At 48.1% G+C, this 12471-nt stretch overlaps 1 protein-coding gene across 3 annotated transcripts in view; it reads right to left on the bottom strand.

Moving 5' to 3' along the window:
* Positions 1 to 5064: 5064 nt before the first annotated feature.
* LOC135823263 (VWFA and cache domain-containing protein 1-like) overlaps positions 5065 to 12471 on the bottom strand; it is a 51475-nt gene continuing 44068 nt past the window's right edge. For 2 of the 3 annotated variants that reach the window (XM_065336112.1, XM_065336111.1), the window contains exons 25-31: positions 12188 to 12277; positions 11685 to 11791; positions 10989 to 11105; positions 9647 to 9783; positions 7040 to 7111; positions 6278 to 6349; positions 5065 to 5778 (exon numbers count right to left, since the gene is read on the bottom strand). In XM_065336112.1, the coding sequence (XP_065192184.1) occupies positions 5702 to 5778; positions 6278 to 6349; positions 7040 to 7111; positions 9647 to 9783; positions 10989 to 11105; positions 11685 to 11791; positions 12188 to 12277 (672 nt within the window). In that variant the 3' untranslated portion in view covers positions 5065 to 5701. The remainder of the gene's footprint in view (positions 5779 to 6277; positions 6350 to 7039; positions 7112 to 9646; positions 9784 to 10988; positions 11106 to 11684; positions 11792 to 12187; positions 12278 to 12471) is intronic. The other variant, XM_065336113.1, reaches the window with a different exon arrangement.

Genomic DNA, 12471 nt, shown 5'->3' with positions numbered 1-12471 from the left:
AGAGAGGGACGACTGTATATTGACCTCGTACTCAGTCAATATTACTAGAAACGTATAATTTATTTTTGCCTGGCTAGAAGAACCCAGAACATTATTATAATAAATCATTATTATTGACCCACTTGAAGGCCTGGCTCAGTGCTGGGATACGTACATTGTACGTGTACCCAGGGTAGGTGAGACGTAGATCTACGTGCACGTCTCTACAAAAGTCATGGCCATGCATGTACATTATGTAACACACTGTATACAATCACTATACATGTACTGACAGTCTGTTGGATGGATCACCACCCTGTCCCCGGGGAAAATTGCGATTCCGCGGCCGCGTTTTTTTCCGCGTTTTTTGCCATTTTTTAAAAGACCGCGTTTTCCGCGATTTTCCCGCGTTTTTTGAACTTTTTGTTGCACTACACGTACACACAGTGCACTGTTTGGTCAGCAACGTCTCATCGTGGCGGCTTTTTACTCAAATATGACGAGTGCTAATACACCAGAGACTTGTAACCATGGACAGTCCATGGTTACAAGTCTCTGGTGTATTAGCACTCGACACAGTCGATCAGCCACTGTTCGCTGTTCTTTCGTTTTCTTATGAGAAGGCATCGTCAAGCAAAGGGAAACGAAGTGTTTACACGACGGAAACAGAAGTGCGTCTTGTCAAATCCCTACCAAAACGGCAAAATTAACGGGTCGTTACTTGTCTTTCTCGATCATGCCTTCATCATGGCTTCACCGTGTACAGCAGTGTACAGTCAGTGTAGACTACAGACAGTGTAGATCTACCGTGCGCTCAGTGCTTGTACGCGTGTTCAGCCCACATATTATGCAGAAGAAAAAATGACGGCTGTACATATGCATGACGTGGTGCATAATGTAAGTCGCGCACTCGCGGTAAGTCGCGCATTTTCTATTCCAGGACACTGTGCGTGACTTATCGCGAGCAGACTGTATGCAAACGCTGGCTTTTGAATACTAGTACAGTCTCTGCAACCACCAGTCCTTATATGTTGTCTTTTTCTTTTCTCTTCTTCAGATTTGGAAGTTACATCTGCAGTGCTAGCGAATCTGATAAGCTACCTGCATGCCACGGCTGCCGCTGCTATCAGGAAAGCGTCAATAGCACCATCCAAAGCTGCTGAAGCCATCCCCAAACCAGTGATTGACAATTTGTCTCACCTTGCTGAAAAGTACCATGGTGGTTGGTGCTTGGTGGCCGTGCGGCGTGAGCTGGAAGGAGCAAGGTGTCGCAACGACAACTTGCTGCAGCTTACCGTATTTTACCGGTTGTAAGTCGACCCCGGTTATAAGTCGACCCCCCTATCTGGAGGTCTCAATTCTGCGTTTTAAAGTTTTCACCCAAAGAAGCACTACTAACCACTCCCTGCTACTAAACAACAAATCATGTAAACATTCCTTATTGGAGGATATAACGTCCCAATCCTTGAAAAAGGCCAATAAACTGGCAAAATGTGTAAACATGGTGCACTCGTGCATGCAGTGCAGGTCATTTTTTGGATACTGATAGTTCCCGGTTATAAGTCGAATCCCGGTTGTAAGTCGACCCCCTCCCTTTCTCCTTCTATTTTAAGTCGTAAAAGGTCGACTTACAACCGGAAAAATACGGTATACCTTTATTTGGCAAGGATGCCGTGACAAGCCTCCAGCCTTGTTTGGAGAATTTAGGAGCCATTCTCCAAACATCTGAGAATTAAGCGTTGCCCAGAAATGACCAACCGCTCCGTGACCATGGCTATGCAGCACCCATAGCTGCAACACAGCATGAAGAGCAGAAGCATACGTAACTCGTTTGTACTTGTGCCTGCTGCATGCTCCTTGTTTCACCAGCTTAATTTAATAACCCATTTCCAGTTCCCCAGCATGCTCAACACACACAAGCAACACGCCGTGAGTGCAATGCAAGAGCACCTGGAAGCAAATCTCCTCATCCGCCAACTGTTTAATGATAAGACTCGCAGCTATGACTTCCTGAAACTTGTTATCCAGTACTTCATGAAGAGCAAGCAGAAGCAGCTTTTGAAGCAGTATGGACTATCGCCGGCTAACCAGTCAATTGCATTGCGCACAGGTTTGAGGCAGCATGAAAAGAAAAAAAGAAGCGTCTCCTCAGGCCCCACCAGCTGAAGGCATCGTGCGGCAGAAACTGCGGATAAACGATGTGGAAGCTGCTGCTACAATCCTCCGAACAGAATCAAAGCCCGAATCATTATTGGAAAACCTCACAGTTCTGCAGTTGTCAACCCTCATGAAGTATCTCGGAGGGACATCAGGATCCCGATTTAACAAAGCCGAGAAGATCACTCAAGTGACGAAGCTTCTGCATCATCCTGGGGTGAGTTACCTACACTTGTGTCATTTGTATTACAGTACAGCTTTGACGCAGTTTGCACAACTCGTGTCCTCACACTACATGCACTGCAACTTACACCATGGCCGCCTGCGATTTGATATGAAACGATGGCTGGTGCACTATTTGCTCGCACTTGGGGCGTTGCTGGTATTCCTCATAGTCAAGGGCAGATCAAGAGCAGCTCGCCCGAGGTTGCTGGGTATGACCGACTGATGGGTTTGAGCAATAGCATTAGCTTGATAGCCGTATGCCCTGGCTGTCATATTCTGGTTTGCACCGCCTGTGCTACGCTGTAGGCTGAAGTAGTTTTCAACAAAGTCTTGTGTCAATCGATGGGGAAGTATGTACAAGTTAAGGTGTTTCACTCTGTGGTCACATGTTATGAACTGTACCAGTCCTGCAAATCCACCAGCCGTTATTTTCATATCCGTGTAGACCTGGTGTGAGATGAATGCTTTTGGCACCTTTTCCGTTTGTGTATGCCATTGGTCAAACCACTGCATTGTCGCCGACAGTGCGCGGGGAATACTGTCCCGTGGGTTCGAAACTTTCTCATGGGACGAAAACACATCATCCAGTGCCCTAACATTACGCATGAACTCCCTGGTAGAGATTAGGGAGGTTTCGCTCTACGGAATTACGTATGAAAATAACGTATGAACTGCACGGAATTTTCATACGTAAAAATCAGAGCTGTTGAGTTTCGCTCTACGTGATTTCTCCACGACTGCTAAACATGCGTTGTTGCTTTGGAGACGCGTTGGCTGCATGCGCCCATCGCATGCACCATGAACCGAAACCGCGTTTTCCATCTTATTTTGCACTTGGTGTACGGTGTGTGTACCTGTGTTTCGCGCGGCTTGAATGTTGCCATGGACAAATGCGAAAAAATATTTCAAAAAGTCCTACGGAGGACCCAACGTAGGAAAGAGCTTTCCTACGGAAATCCGTAGAGAGATTTACGTATGAAAGTTGCCCTCGCTCCCCGGCGCGTACGACATACGGATTTTCATACGTAATTACGTAGAGCGAAACCTCCCTATTGTGTCTTGTTGCTGGTTGCCCTGCATGTCCTCTTCCACTCTTTTGTTAAATACGTCGGACGCCAGCCGGCTACTCATCCTAGAAAAGGACGTCAGTTGAACATGCTGCTCCCTCAAGGGTGTGCATTGGACCATTCTCCCCTGATCCCGCTTGAGTACCTGATTAATGTGGCTCCACAGTATAGGCTTGTTGTTAATGGTTAGGGGGCGTGTGCACCATGACTGGTATCCGCTCTTTGAGAAATTGTTCATCTTTTTAATGAGTTGGGTCGGGTCTGACAGGAAAAAGAGTGGCCAGTTTCCGTACGGGTTGAGGGTGGAGCCAGGGTTTTCACTATTAAGTGCCTGGTTGTCCATCATAAACTTTCTATTGCTGGCCGCACCGTCGCAGCAACACACTTGTACCCGGAATCCATAACTGTGGAGCTGCTCCACGCCAGTCCAGAACATGTCGTTTATGGAACTGGAGGTGGGTGAGTTCGCATTGAAGTATGCACAGGGGAAATTAAAATTAGAGAAAAGGGACTTGAAGTGGAACTGCATAATATGTGTTGCGACCAGTTGATCATTGCTGTCAACAACTGGTTCCTCGCTGTCCACGAAGCCGATTAGATCATTAGTGCCACAGTCCCAGACGAGTCCCTCCTTGATTTTTATTTCGTCGAAGTAGAGGCCGCCGATGAAACTTTGATCACCCTTGCCACGTTTACTTTCGATAAATTTCTCATATAGTTGACGCATTTCTGCCATCTTTGCTGGCTTCCAGCCTGTTTCTGGCTGTGTGTAATTGCAATAACGCAATAGTGTTCGCCCACTTGGCAGACGCAGAAACCCGCTGTTCCTCAGCACTTCATAAGTTCTTTGCGACCGGGAATGTTGCTGAAGGCACCACCGTAGTACAGCTGGATGCCAGCGGATCTGCTCGGGTGATTGATAATGCTTTTGCCTCGTCAGCTAGAAGAATGGCAAAGAACGAATCCTCCTGTCGTCCAGTGTGCCTTGTGATGTGAGACTTGAATTCCTGCCTGTTTTTGAATTCGGTGTGTTTGCAGGATTCCCAGCGGCATTTGTAGAGGGGCTGACGTTGTGTTGAGGTCTCCTCGATATTCAGGTGAGTGAAATCGATATGAACTTGCAGGTCATCTATAGTTGAAAAGGTTTCTCTGCAAGTTGCCCACTTGCAAGTTGGGTTCTCAACACGCTCACGCACTGCATTCATGGCTGGTTCTAATTGGCGAAATATGGATGCATACTCCTCATTGTGCTTTGTAGTGTCCATTCTCTCTCTGGAGGCAGCAAGGCGCTCCAATCGTCTGGTCACGAGGCTAGTCTTGTCCCGCCTCTCACGTAGCATGTCAACAAGCTTGGCTTGGGGTAGATGGATGAAGGCGGTATGTGGGCTTGTTTCAGTGAATAATTTACCTTGACATTCCGTTGTCTCCAAAGCAGTGAACTTCCAAAAAAAAATTAAAAGCCACGGCTCAACCTAATGTAATGTGTGGTACGTATCAGAAACAACCAGCTTTCGCTCTGGAGATCCAGAATAGCCTCGAAGAATATAGCAAAAACAATTGAGAAAAAGAAGATGACGACGACGTTTCAATCACGCTTCAAATTTCGCGGGTCGAGTGCAGCAATCCTCGGATCGTGAAATGTGTGGCGTGTCGCCTACCGGTATTTTACGACTCCCTGGTTCCAACCGTGATAGCACTGCAACATGAGTTTAAACCTACATATAGATTACCAATGCATACAGTATGCAAAACAACAATGCAGATTGATCGGGACCTCCTCCCCACAAGCCGGGGTGGCGCAAAGTGTTCATTCATTACGGGAATTCATATTGGAGTGTGGTTTGTAAAACAGATGGACTCACATCCATGTGCTAAACGTCAAGTGAATACAGATGTGCTAGAGAATTCTAAATGAATTATGTTACCAGAAGTGCAAGCGCCAATAGCACAAGGAAAAGTTAGAATTTCGCGCACAATGAATTAGTAAAGAGGTTTCTAGAAACTAAACCTGACAGCACTTGAATGTGCGCATGATGAACTAACGAATGTGGGACAAACAAGGTGGTCAGATATCGTACACCCGTGTCAGTCGGCCATAGAGGAAGTAGATGGCCTTACTTATGGCAAAGCACTCGTACACAACGGAAGCCGCCAGGATAAACAGAGCGAACCTTGGCAGTGCACCGGCAGCTACTGACTTGCATGCACTGTAGCCATGGTGATGCCATCGCAACTTGCCCGTGTTCTTGCAGGGCAGACATGCTGGCAAGCGTTTACAGATGGAGTGTGGCGACCATCAGGAGAACTAGAGCCAAGAGAGATGGCACGGCAGCTCCATAAGAGGCTCCGGCTGAACGAAAAGCAAAAAAGAAAAGAACAGCACACCACCCACTCCATCGTGTACCGAAACGTGAGAAATATTCGCAAGAGATAAAATTTGAAACTCAGCTGTGGAGCCAATACTAAATGTAGACATAAAAAGGACATACCGGTAATATAGTTACTGTGCATCACTGTGACTAGTCGCGCTCACTGAAATCCAACCCAAAGTACAAAGCTGACGCCCAGGACCAGTTCCGATTACATCATTGCACGTGTACATGTGTACGCCCAGCCGCATTCATTCCATTTCGAGGGCGTCCAGGGCCGTGGAAGTTGAGGGGCGCCAGCTTTGCACGTTGGGTCGGATTTCAGTGAGCGCGTACAAGATACAGCTGAATAGTTATATATTTCAACTTTTACAGCAACTAGATCAATACTATCGGCGGGGTTCATGAACTCGACTTGGGAAGAATTTCTTTAGTCACAAGTGTAGACTGGTTGTTGCATGGACAGTAAATTGGACTTACAGTTAGTTGTGACCGAAGGCATAGGTACTGCTGTGCTTGCAGGGACCATGGTGGTGGGAGTTACAGTTGCATCTACAAGAAAAGAAAATACATTACATCATCACACGTACACACATACACGTACACACACACACACACATGTACACATGTACACAGACACACACATGTACACACATCCGGCTGCAATACCAGAACGACGTCACCTGTGCGGATATCCCGGCGCTCTTGCAGCCATTTGCGTCTGGAATTCAGTGGCGGCACCCACTCCTTTAGCCACCTCTTCCAAACGTGGTCTACAAGTTCTTGCACATAGTGCCAGCCTCTTCCAGCTTGAATACCGCTGCAGTTTCAGCTGTGGAAAGTAGATGGTACGCGAGAAACATCTGGCTGGTGAGGCCCTGGGCACATCCACCTGGGAGGTGTACGGTATAACACTGCGATTGACGTTGCGCAGCACCACAGGCACAGTGCGCAGCGCAACACCGTCACGTACAACTGGCAGTGACGACTCCCCCTCGGTGGCATTCTGCACCAGAAAGGTTGAGGATGTCTTCTTGTCTGACTTTGCTGCTGGTGTTGCCGATTTAGTCTCCACCTTGATCTTCACCCTTTTCATTTGATTCCAAGGCTCAGCGGATTGGGGCTGTCTGGGCTGCTGAGGGTTGCTGGTTCTCACTTGAGGCCATGCACTGTACCCTGTCAGCACACTGGCAGGTGCTGTCACAGCGACTGGTTGTTGCATGGACAGTAAATTGGACTTACAGTTAGTTGTGACCGAAGGCATAGGTACTGCTGTGCTTGCAGGGACCATGGTGGTGGGAGTTACAGTTGCATCTACAAGAAAAGAAAATACATTACATCATCACACGTACACACATACACGTACACACACACACACACATGTACACATGTACACAGACACACACATGTACACACATCCGGCTGCAATACCAGAACGACGTCACCTGTGCGGATATCCCGGCGCTCTTGCAGCCATTTGCGTCTGGAATTCAGTGGCGGCACCCACTCCTTTAGCCACCTCTTCCAAACGTGGTCTACAAGTTCTTGCACATAGTGCCAGCCTCTTCCAGCTTGAATACCGCTGCAGTTTCAGCTGTGGAAAGTAGATGGTACGCGAGAAACATCTGGCTGGTGAGGCCCTGGGCACATCCACCTGGGAGGTGTACGGTATAACACTGCGATTGACGTTGCGCAGCACCACAGGCACAGTGCGCAGCGCAACACCGTCACGTACAACTGGCAGTGACGACTCCCCCTCGGTGGCATTCTGCACCAGAAAGGTTGAGGATGTCTTCTTGTCTGACTTTGCTGCTGGTGTTGCCGATTTAGTCTCCACCTTGATCTTCACCCTTTTCATTTGATTCCAAGGCTCAGCGGATTGGGGCTGTCTGGGCTGCTGAGGGTTGCTGGTTCTCACTTGAGGCCATGCACTGTACCCTGTCAGCACACTGGCAGGTGCTGTCACAGCGCTGTGAACAGGCTGATACATAGTGCTGTGGACTGCCTGTACAGGCTGATGTGGAGCACTGTGAACAGGCTGATGCGGAGCACTGTAAACAGGATGATACGGAGCGCTAGCACTAGCGCTGTGAACAGGCTGATGAAGAGCAGAACTGGTAGTGGTACTAAGCATGGCAGAACCTGTCACTGGGGCCGCTACGTAAGACGACCATGCAGAGGCCTGACGAGTCGTGCCTCCCACTAGCGATGAGGCAAAAACCCGGGCAGTAGCGGGATGCCCACTGGTAGTGGTAGTGCTTCCTGCAGCACTTCCTTCTGCAGGGATGGCCTGCCCGCTGTTCCCCGATAGCGCCACGATGTTGAGAGGATGCGTCGTACTTTCACTGCCAGCGCTAGTGGCCATCAAACTCCGGGCGCTGGTGGACGCAGTCAACGTCACTGACTGTTCAATACCAGTGCCTTCATCGCTAACCCCTGCTGCACTGCCTGCGCTCGCTGGCAGTCTGTTCGGCGTCCGAACCTTCAGCGTACCCCGGCACACTGCCGCCGGCGCTGGGTGCGCTTCTTTGTCGTTCGGCGTCCGCTCCTGCAGTATCCTTCTGTTCGCCGCTGTCTGTACAACGTGCGCCGCTTTTTACTGCTTGCTCGTCGTCCGCTAAAGCTCCTGCAGCACCGTCGTCCGTACTGCGTGCACCACTTGCCACTGCGTTCCATGACGCCGAGCCGATGTCACCATGGACACCCTCCCTGCTGCTATGCAGACGCCTGGAGGTGTCCCAGTCGAGATGTGATGTGTGTCCCTCTGCCTCTCGTGCACTTCGCACATGTCGCCATGCCGTTTCCAAGGCGGTAGGACCGCTCGTTTTCCGTAGCCCGTAAGCGCCGTATCCTGCAACGCTCGTGCTGTATTTTTCTTCTTCAGTTTTTGCCGGGCGCCACCGCTCAGCGGAGTCGGTGAAGCGCTCGCCCCCTATGCGTGGGCGTGCTTCTAATAACACGCGGTCCACTGTTGCGGTGTGCTGCTGCTCCAGCGCGTCTGCTTCTTCTAGAACGTTTTCTAGTCTCTCGTCGCGGCTTGCCTTGTAAACGCTTGCGAGGTCCATCACTATATTTTAGACACTTTCGTAGTTATGGCCGAGTTCCGTTAGCTCGCCGTCTACGTTCTCCGTAAATATTTCTTCGTTCATAAGTTGCACCAGCACTGCTCTCAGGTGCCTGGTGAAGGCTGTTTTGGCGTGTAGCTTGGCTTTTCGGAGTTCTGTCGCTGACTCCATGGGCTGACTCTTTGCGCTTGTAATTGTACTGGCACCTTCGTCCGTAGCTGGGTCCTCCATGAAGTCCTTCTTGACATCGTCCTTGGAGGCCATGACTGCGCTGGCTACACTTTGTACACTTTTCGCGAACTGCCTAACTACGACGAAACCATCCTCTGCTACCAATGAACACACGAGTGGTTCGAAATCTTTACTAATATTTTAAAACAGCCTCATGGAAACAGCAACGGAGAAATACAATCGATAAAATTAATATGGAGAACACGAACTCAACTCTTGAGACGTTCTCAAACTAACTCAATAACTACTCTAAACTACTCTAAAACCAAGGAGAAGCAAACTCCAGGGCTAAAATGAGGAGAAAAGGTGAAAAGGCGGGTAAGATGAGCAGGAATGCAGGTGACGAAGTCGGTCAATGGAGGAAAGGGCGCTAACGACTTGGCGCAAAAGGCAGTGCATGGCTCTACTCGCATGCTCCTTGTCATCGCCATACCCTCACACACTCATGAACACACCTCTTCTGCACAGTCCCCTTTTGGACGGCCCACCGGCATTCAGCAAGCACCTGTAGTCACAGGAGACTACAGGTATCAAAGCATAACAACAAACCTACCACAGTTGCCACTCGGGTTCTTTTCGCCTTGTCGGCCACCGAAGCACTGGCAGTCGGTTGTGCAGAAACTGGACGACAGCTCAGTACCAGACGCACTCCTGGTACACCAGGCACAGCCTTGAGTTGCACGGCAGTCACTGCATGTGTGGGTACAGTTATTTGAAACAAGCACATTGGCAAACAACAGGCAAAGCATATACATGATATACTTGTTCAGAGAACTTCAAGAATGTGTTGTCCCCATTAAAACAATGCCACCGGTACTAATGTGTGGACGAGGATGGTCATAGCAAGTGTCAGCTAAAGCTACTTGTACCGTAATCTCGTGCATATAAGACCATGGCCTTGTAATCGAAAAGTCGCTGTTTTCGGTCCTTTCACAAGTGCATTTTCGTTCGATCGTAAGACAATGGTCTTACATGTACATGTATATGCGAGAGACAAACATCGCATCATCATGTACATGCGTAAGTACGCATATTATTGGTTAACGCCAGTACAATGTAACCATGATGAACCTCATGTGGTTTTGTGATTTTCATTCACTTATAAGTGCATGTTCTTATAAGCGAGAGTGCTCTTATATTCGAAAATAAGAACATGTCCTTAAATGCGCGAGATTACGGTACTTGTTCTACAATCCATCAGAATTCAAACACAATCGACCCCTGGGAGTTTCAAATCTGATTCACCAATTTATAGGTTGAAGCCCGATTCAGAAAATTTGATCAGAAACGGGTATCTGTACAAGTACTTTGATCAATGCTAAACCTGTCCTAAAATGCAAAACCTAGCTGAAACCTAATCGTATCATGGTTCACCTTTTGGAGGATATTCCTCAAGATGCAAAGCCTCCACCGCAACCACCCATTATATCCAAACATCTTCATCACTTCATGAAGATGGTCCTGGCCTAACAATTCGAATCGCTTTAAAATTAATCAGTATAGCTCAGGGTGTGATGAAGATGTGTGCATATCTTTCGGAGGATAGGGCTGAAAAATAACTGGATCAACTTTTGACTAAAACATTGTTAATTAAAGGCAAGAAGCTCAGTTATAATATTTCTGAAAGAAGTGTCCAGTACAAGTAGAGTACAAGTAGAGTACAAGTACAGTACAAGTAGAGTACAAGTAGAGTACAAGTAGAGTACAAGTAGAGTACAAGTAGAGTAGCGGGGGGGGGGGGGGTATATGTATTGCCACCAGTAAAGTAAGAGTAAGGCATTATCAGTGTACAGTATCAGAAACCCCACTGGTACAGTAAGAGTAAGGCATTATCAGTGTATCAGACTTGAACCAGGAAATCATCTCATCCAGTGTTGTCCTAGCAATAATGTTACCTAGACTGGGTGAGCCCTGAGCAAGTACCATTGAAGCAACCCTCCAGGCCCACAATAGATGATGGCTGTCGCGGTATGACAGGCAAGCCAGCAATTTCCGCAGGACAAACGTCATACCTGTAGTCACAGGAAAAATCGTGCAATGAGCAATTGGGCAATGAGCAAACGGGATTGGTTGCAAAAGGGGAGTTGAAACTAGAGCACCACTGCCACCGCCACCTGTGCTGTTACCCATGCATTGGTTGAAGACTAGTCACCTTCCCTTACGCATACATGCCATATACGGTAGCAGGGTTAATGCATTTCGAAGGATATGGAAGCCAAGCCAGAGTTAAAGAAACATGTCCTGTGCAGAAAGCCCCGACCAAATACAACTGTCACACTTGGGTATCAAAAACTCACTGTCAACCATAATACCTACACCATAGTTTCATGCTTCACTCAATATTATAGGTCACTACTGGCTTAATAAGAGGCTCCAGTGCTGCTCAACGATACGTCCCAGAGTGCGTGTGTGTGTGTGTGTGTGTGCGTGCGTGCATGTGCGTGTGTGTGTGTGTGTGTGTGTGTGTGTGTGTGTGTGTGTGTGTGTGTGTGCGTGTGTGTGCGTGAGGCAATGCTACAAGCCTAGCAAAATGAGAGCTAGGTTTCAATAGACAGTAGAGCAAAGTGCAAACTAGTCAGGAGATGACTTACACGAGCGACGATCCCGTAAAGCTATTTGTGCATGCGCTGTAATCAAGATCTCGTGTACACGGGCACTCGCAGAGTGATGAACGCGTGCATCTACCCAGCCCGTTACTCTGGGCACACAGACAAAGAAGAGAAGGAATTATCAACATGTATCACCTTCACTACATGGAACTAATAAGTTTAAAATAATGTTCCCAAGACCAGACTGTACAATCTGCACCAATGACGAAATCAAAACCCTACTGCCAAATCAGACACCTATGCACACACTTTGACCACAGTGCTAGGACCTAGAGGGTTGGTCCTACACCTGACGGGACCCCATCCACAAAATAGCACATGGTCCAGAGACTGTCCGATTGGTCGACCAATCCGGATCAGTGCGGACTGAGACTGGAACCAGGGGAGTGTGAGTGTAACACCATACAACACCATACACAGTACACAGTACACAGTCGTAGCACTTACACAAAGGCAACACACCGTCCTGCTCACTCTACACTTACATTGCACTGACAAACGTTATTGTTTGGCTGTGAGCAACCGGTGGATTGCATGAATGCAATGTACACATTGGTACCGGAAATGGGTTCCAGCTGCAACAGCACAACGACACAGAAACAAAACCCAGTTTGAAACAAGACCTAGTTCAGGATTTAGTGTGATACACCTATAGTGTATCTTCAAATGAGTGGCACTTGACTTCTTCACTTGACTTCTTCCCTAGCGCTTAGCAACTGACAATACCAATGCCTAGAACTACTCCAAGAGCTGGCTTGAACAATACCCA

The sequence above is a fragment of the Sycon ciliatum genome, chromosome 8, assembly GCF_964019385.1.
Source record: "Sycon ciliatum chromosome 8, ocSycCili1.1, whole genome shotgun sequence".
Classification (NCBI taxonomy): Eukaryota; Metazoa; Porifera; class Calcarea; order Leucosolenida; family Sycettidae; genus Sycon; species Sycon ciliatum.
The sequence above is the reverse complement of the archived record's forward strand: the minus strand, read 5'-3'. Positions and strand labels throughout refer to the sequence as shown.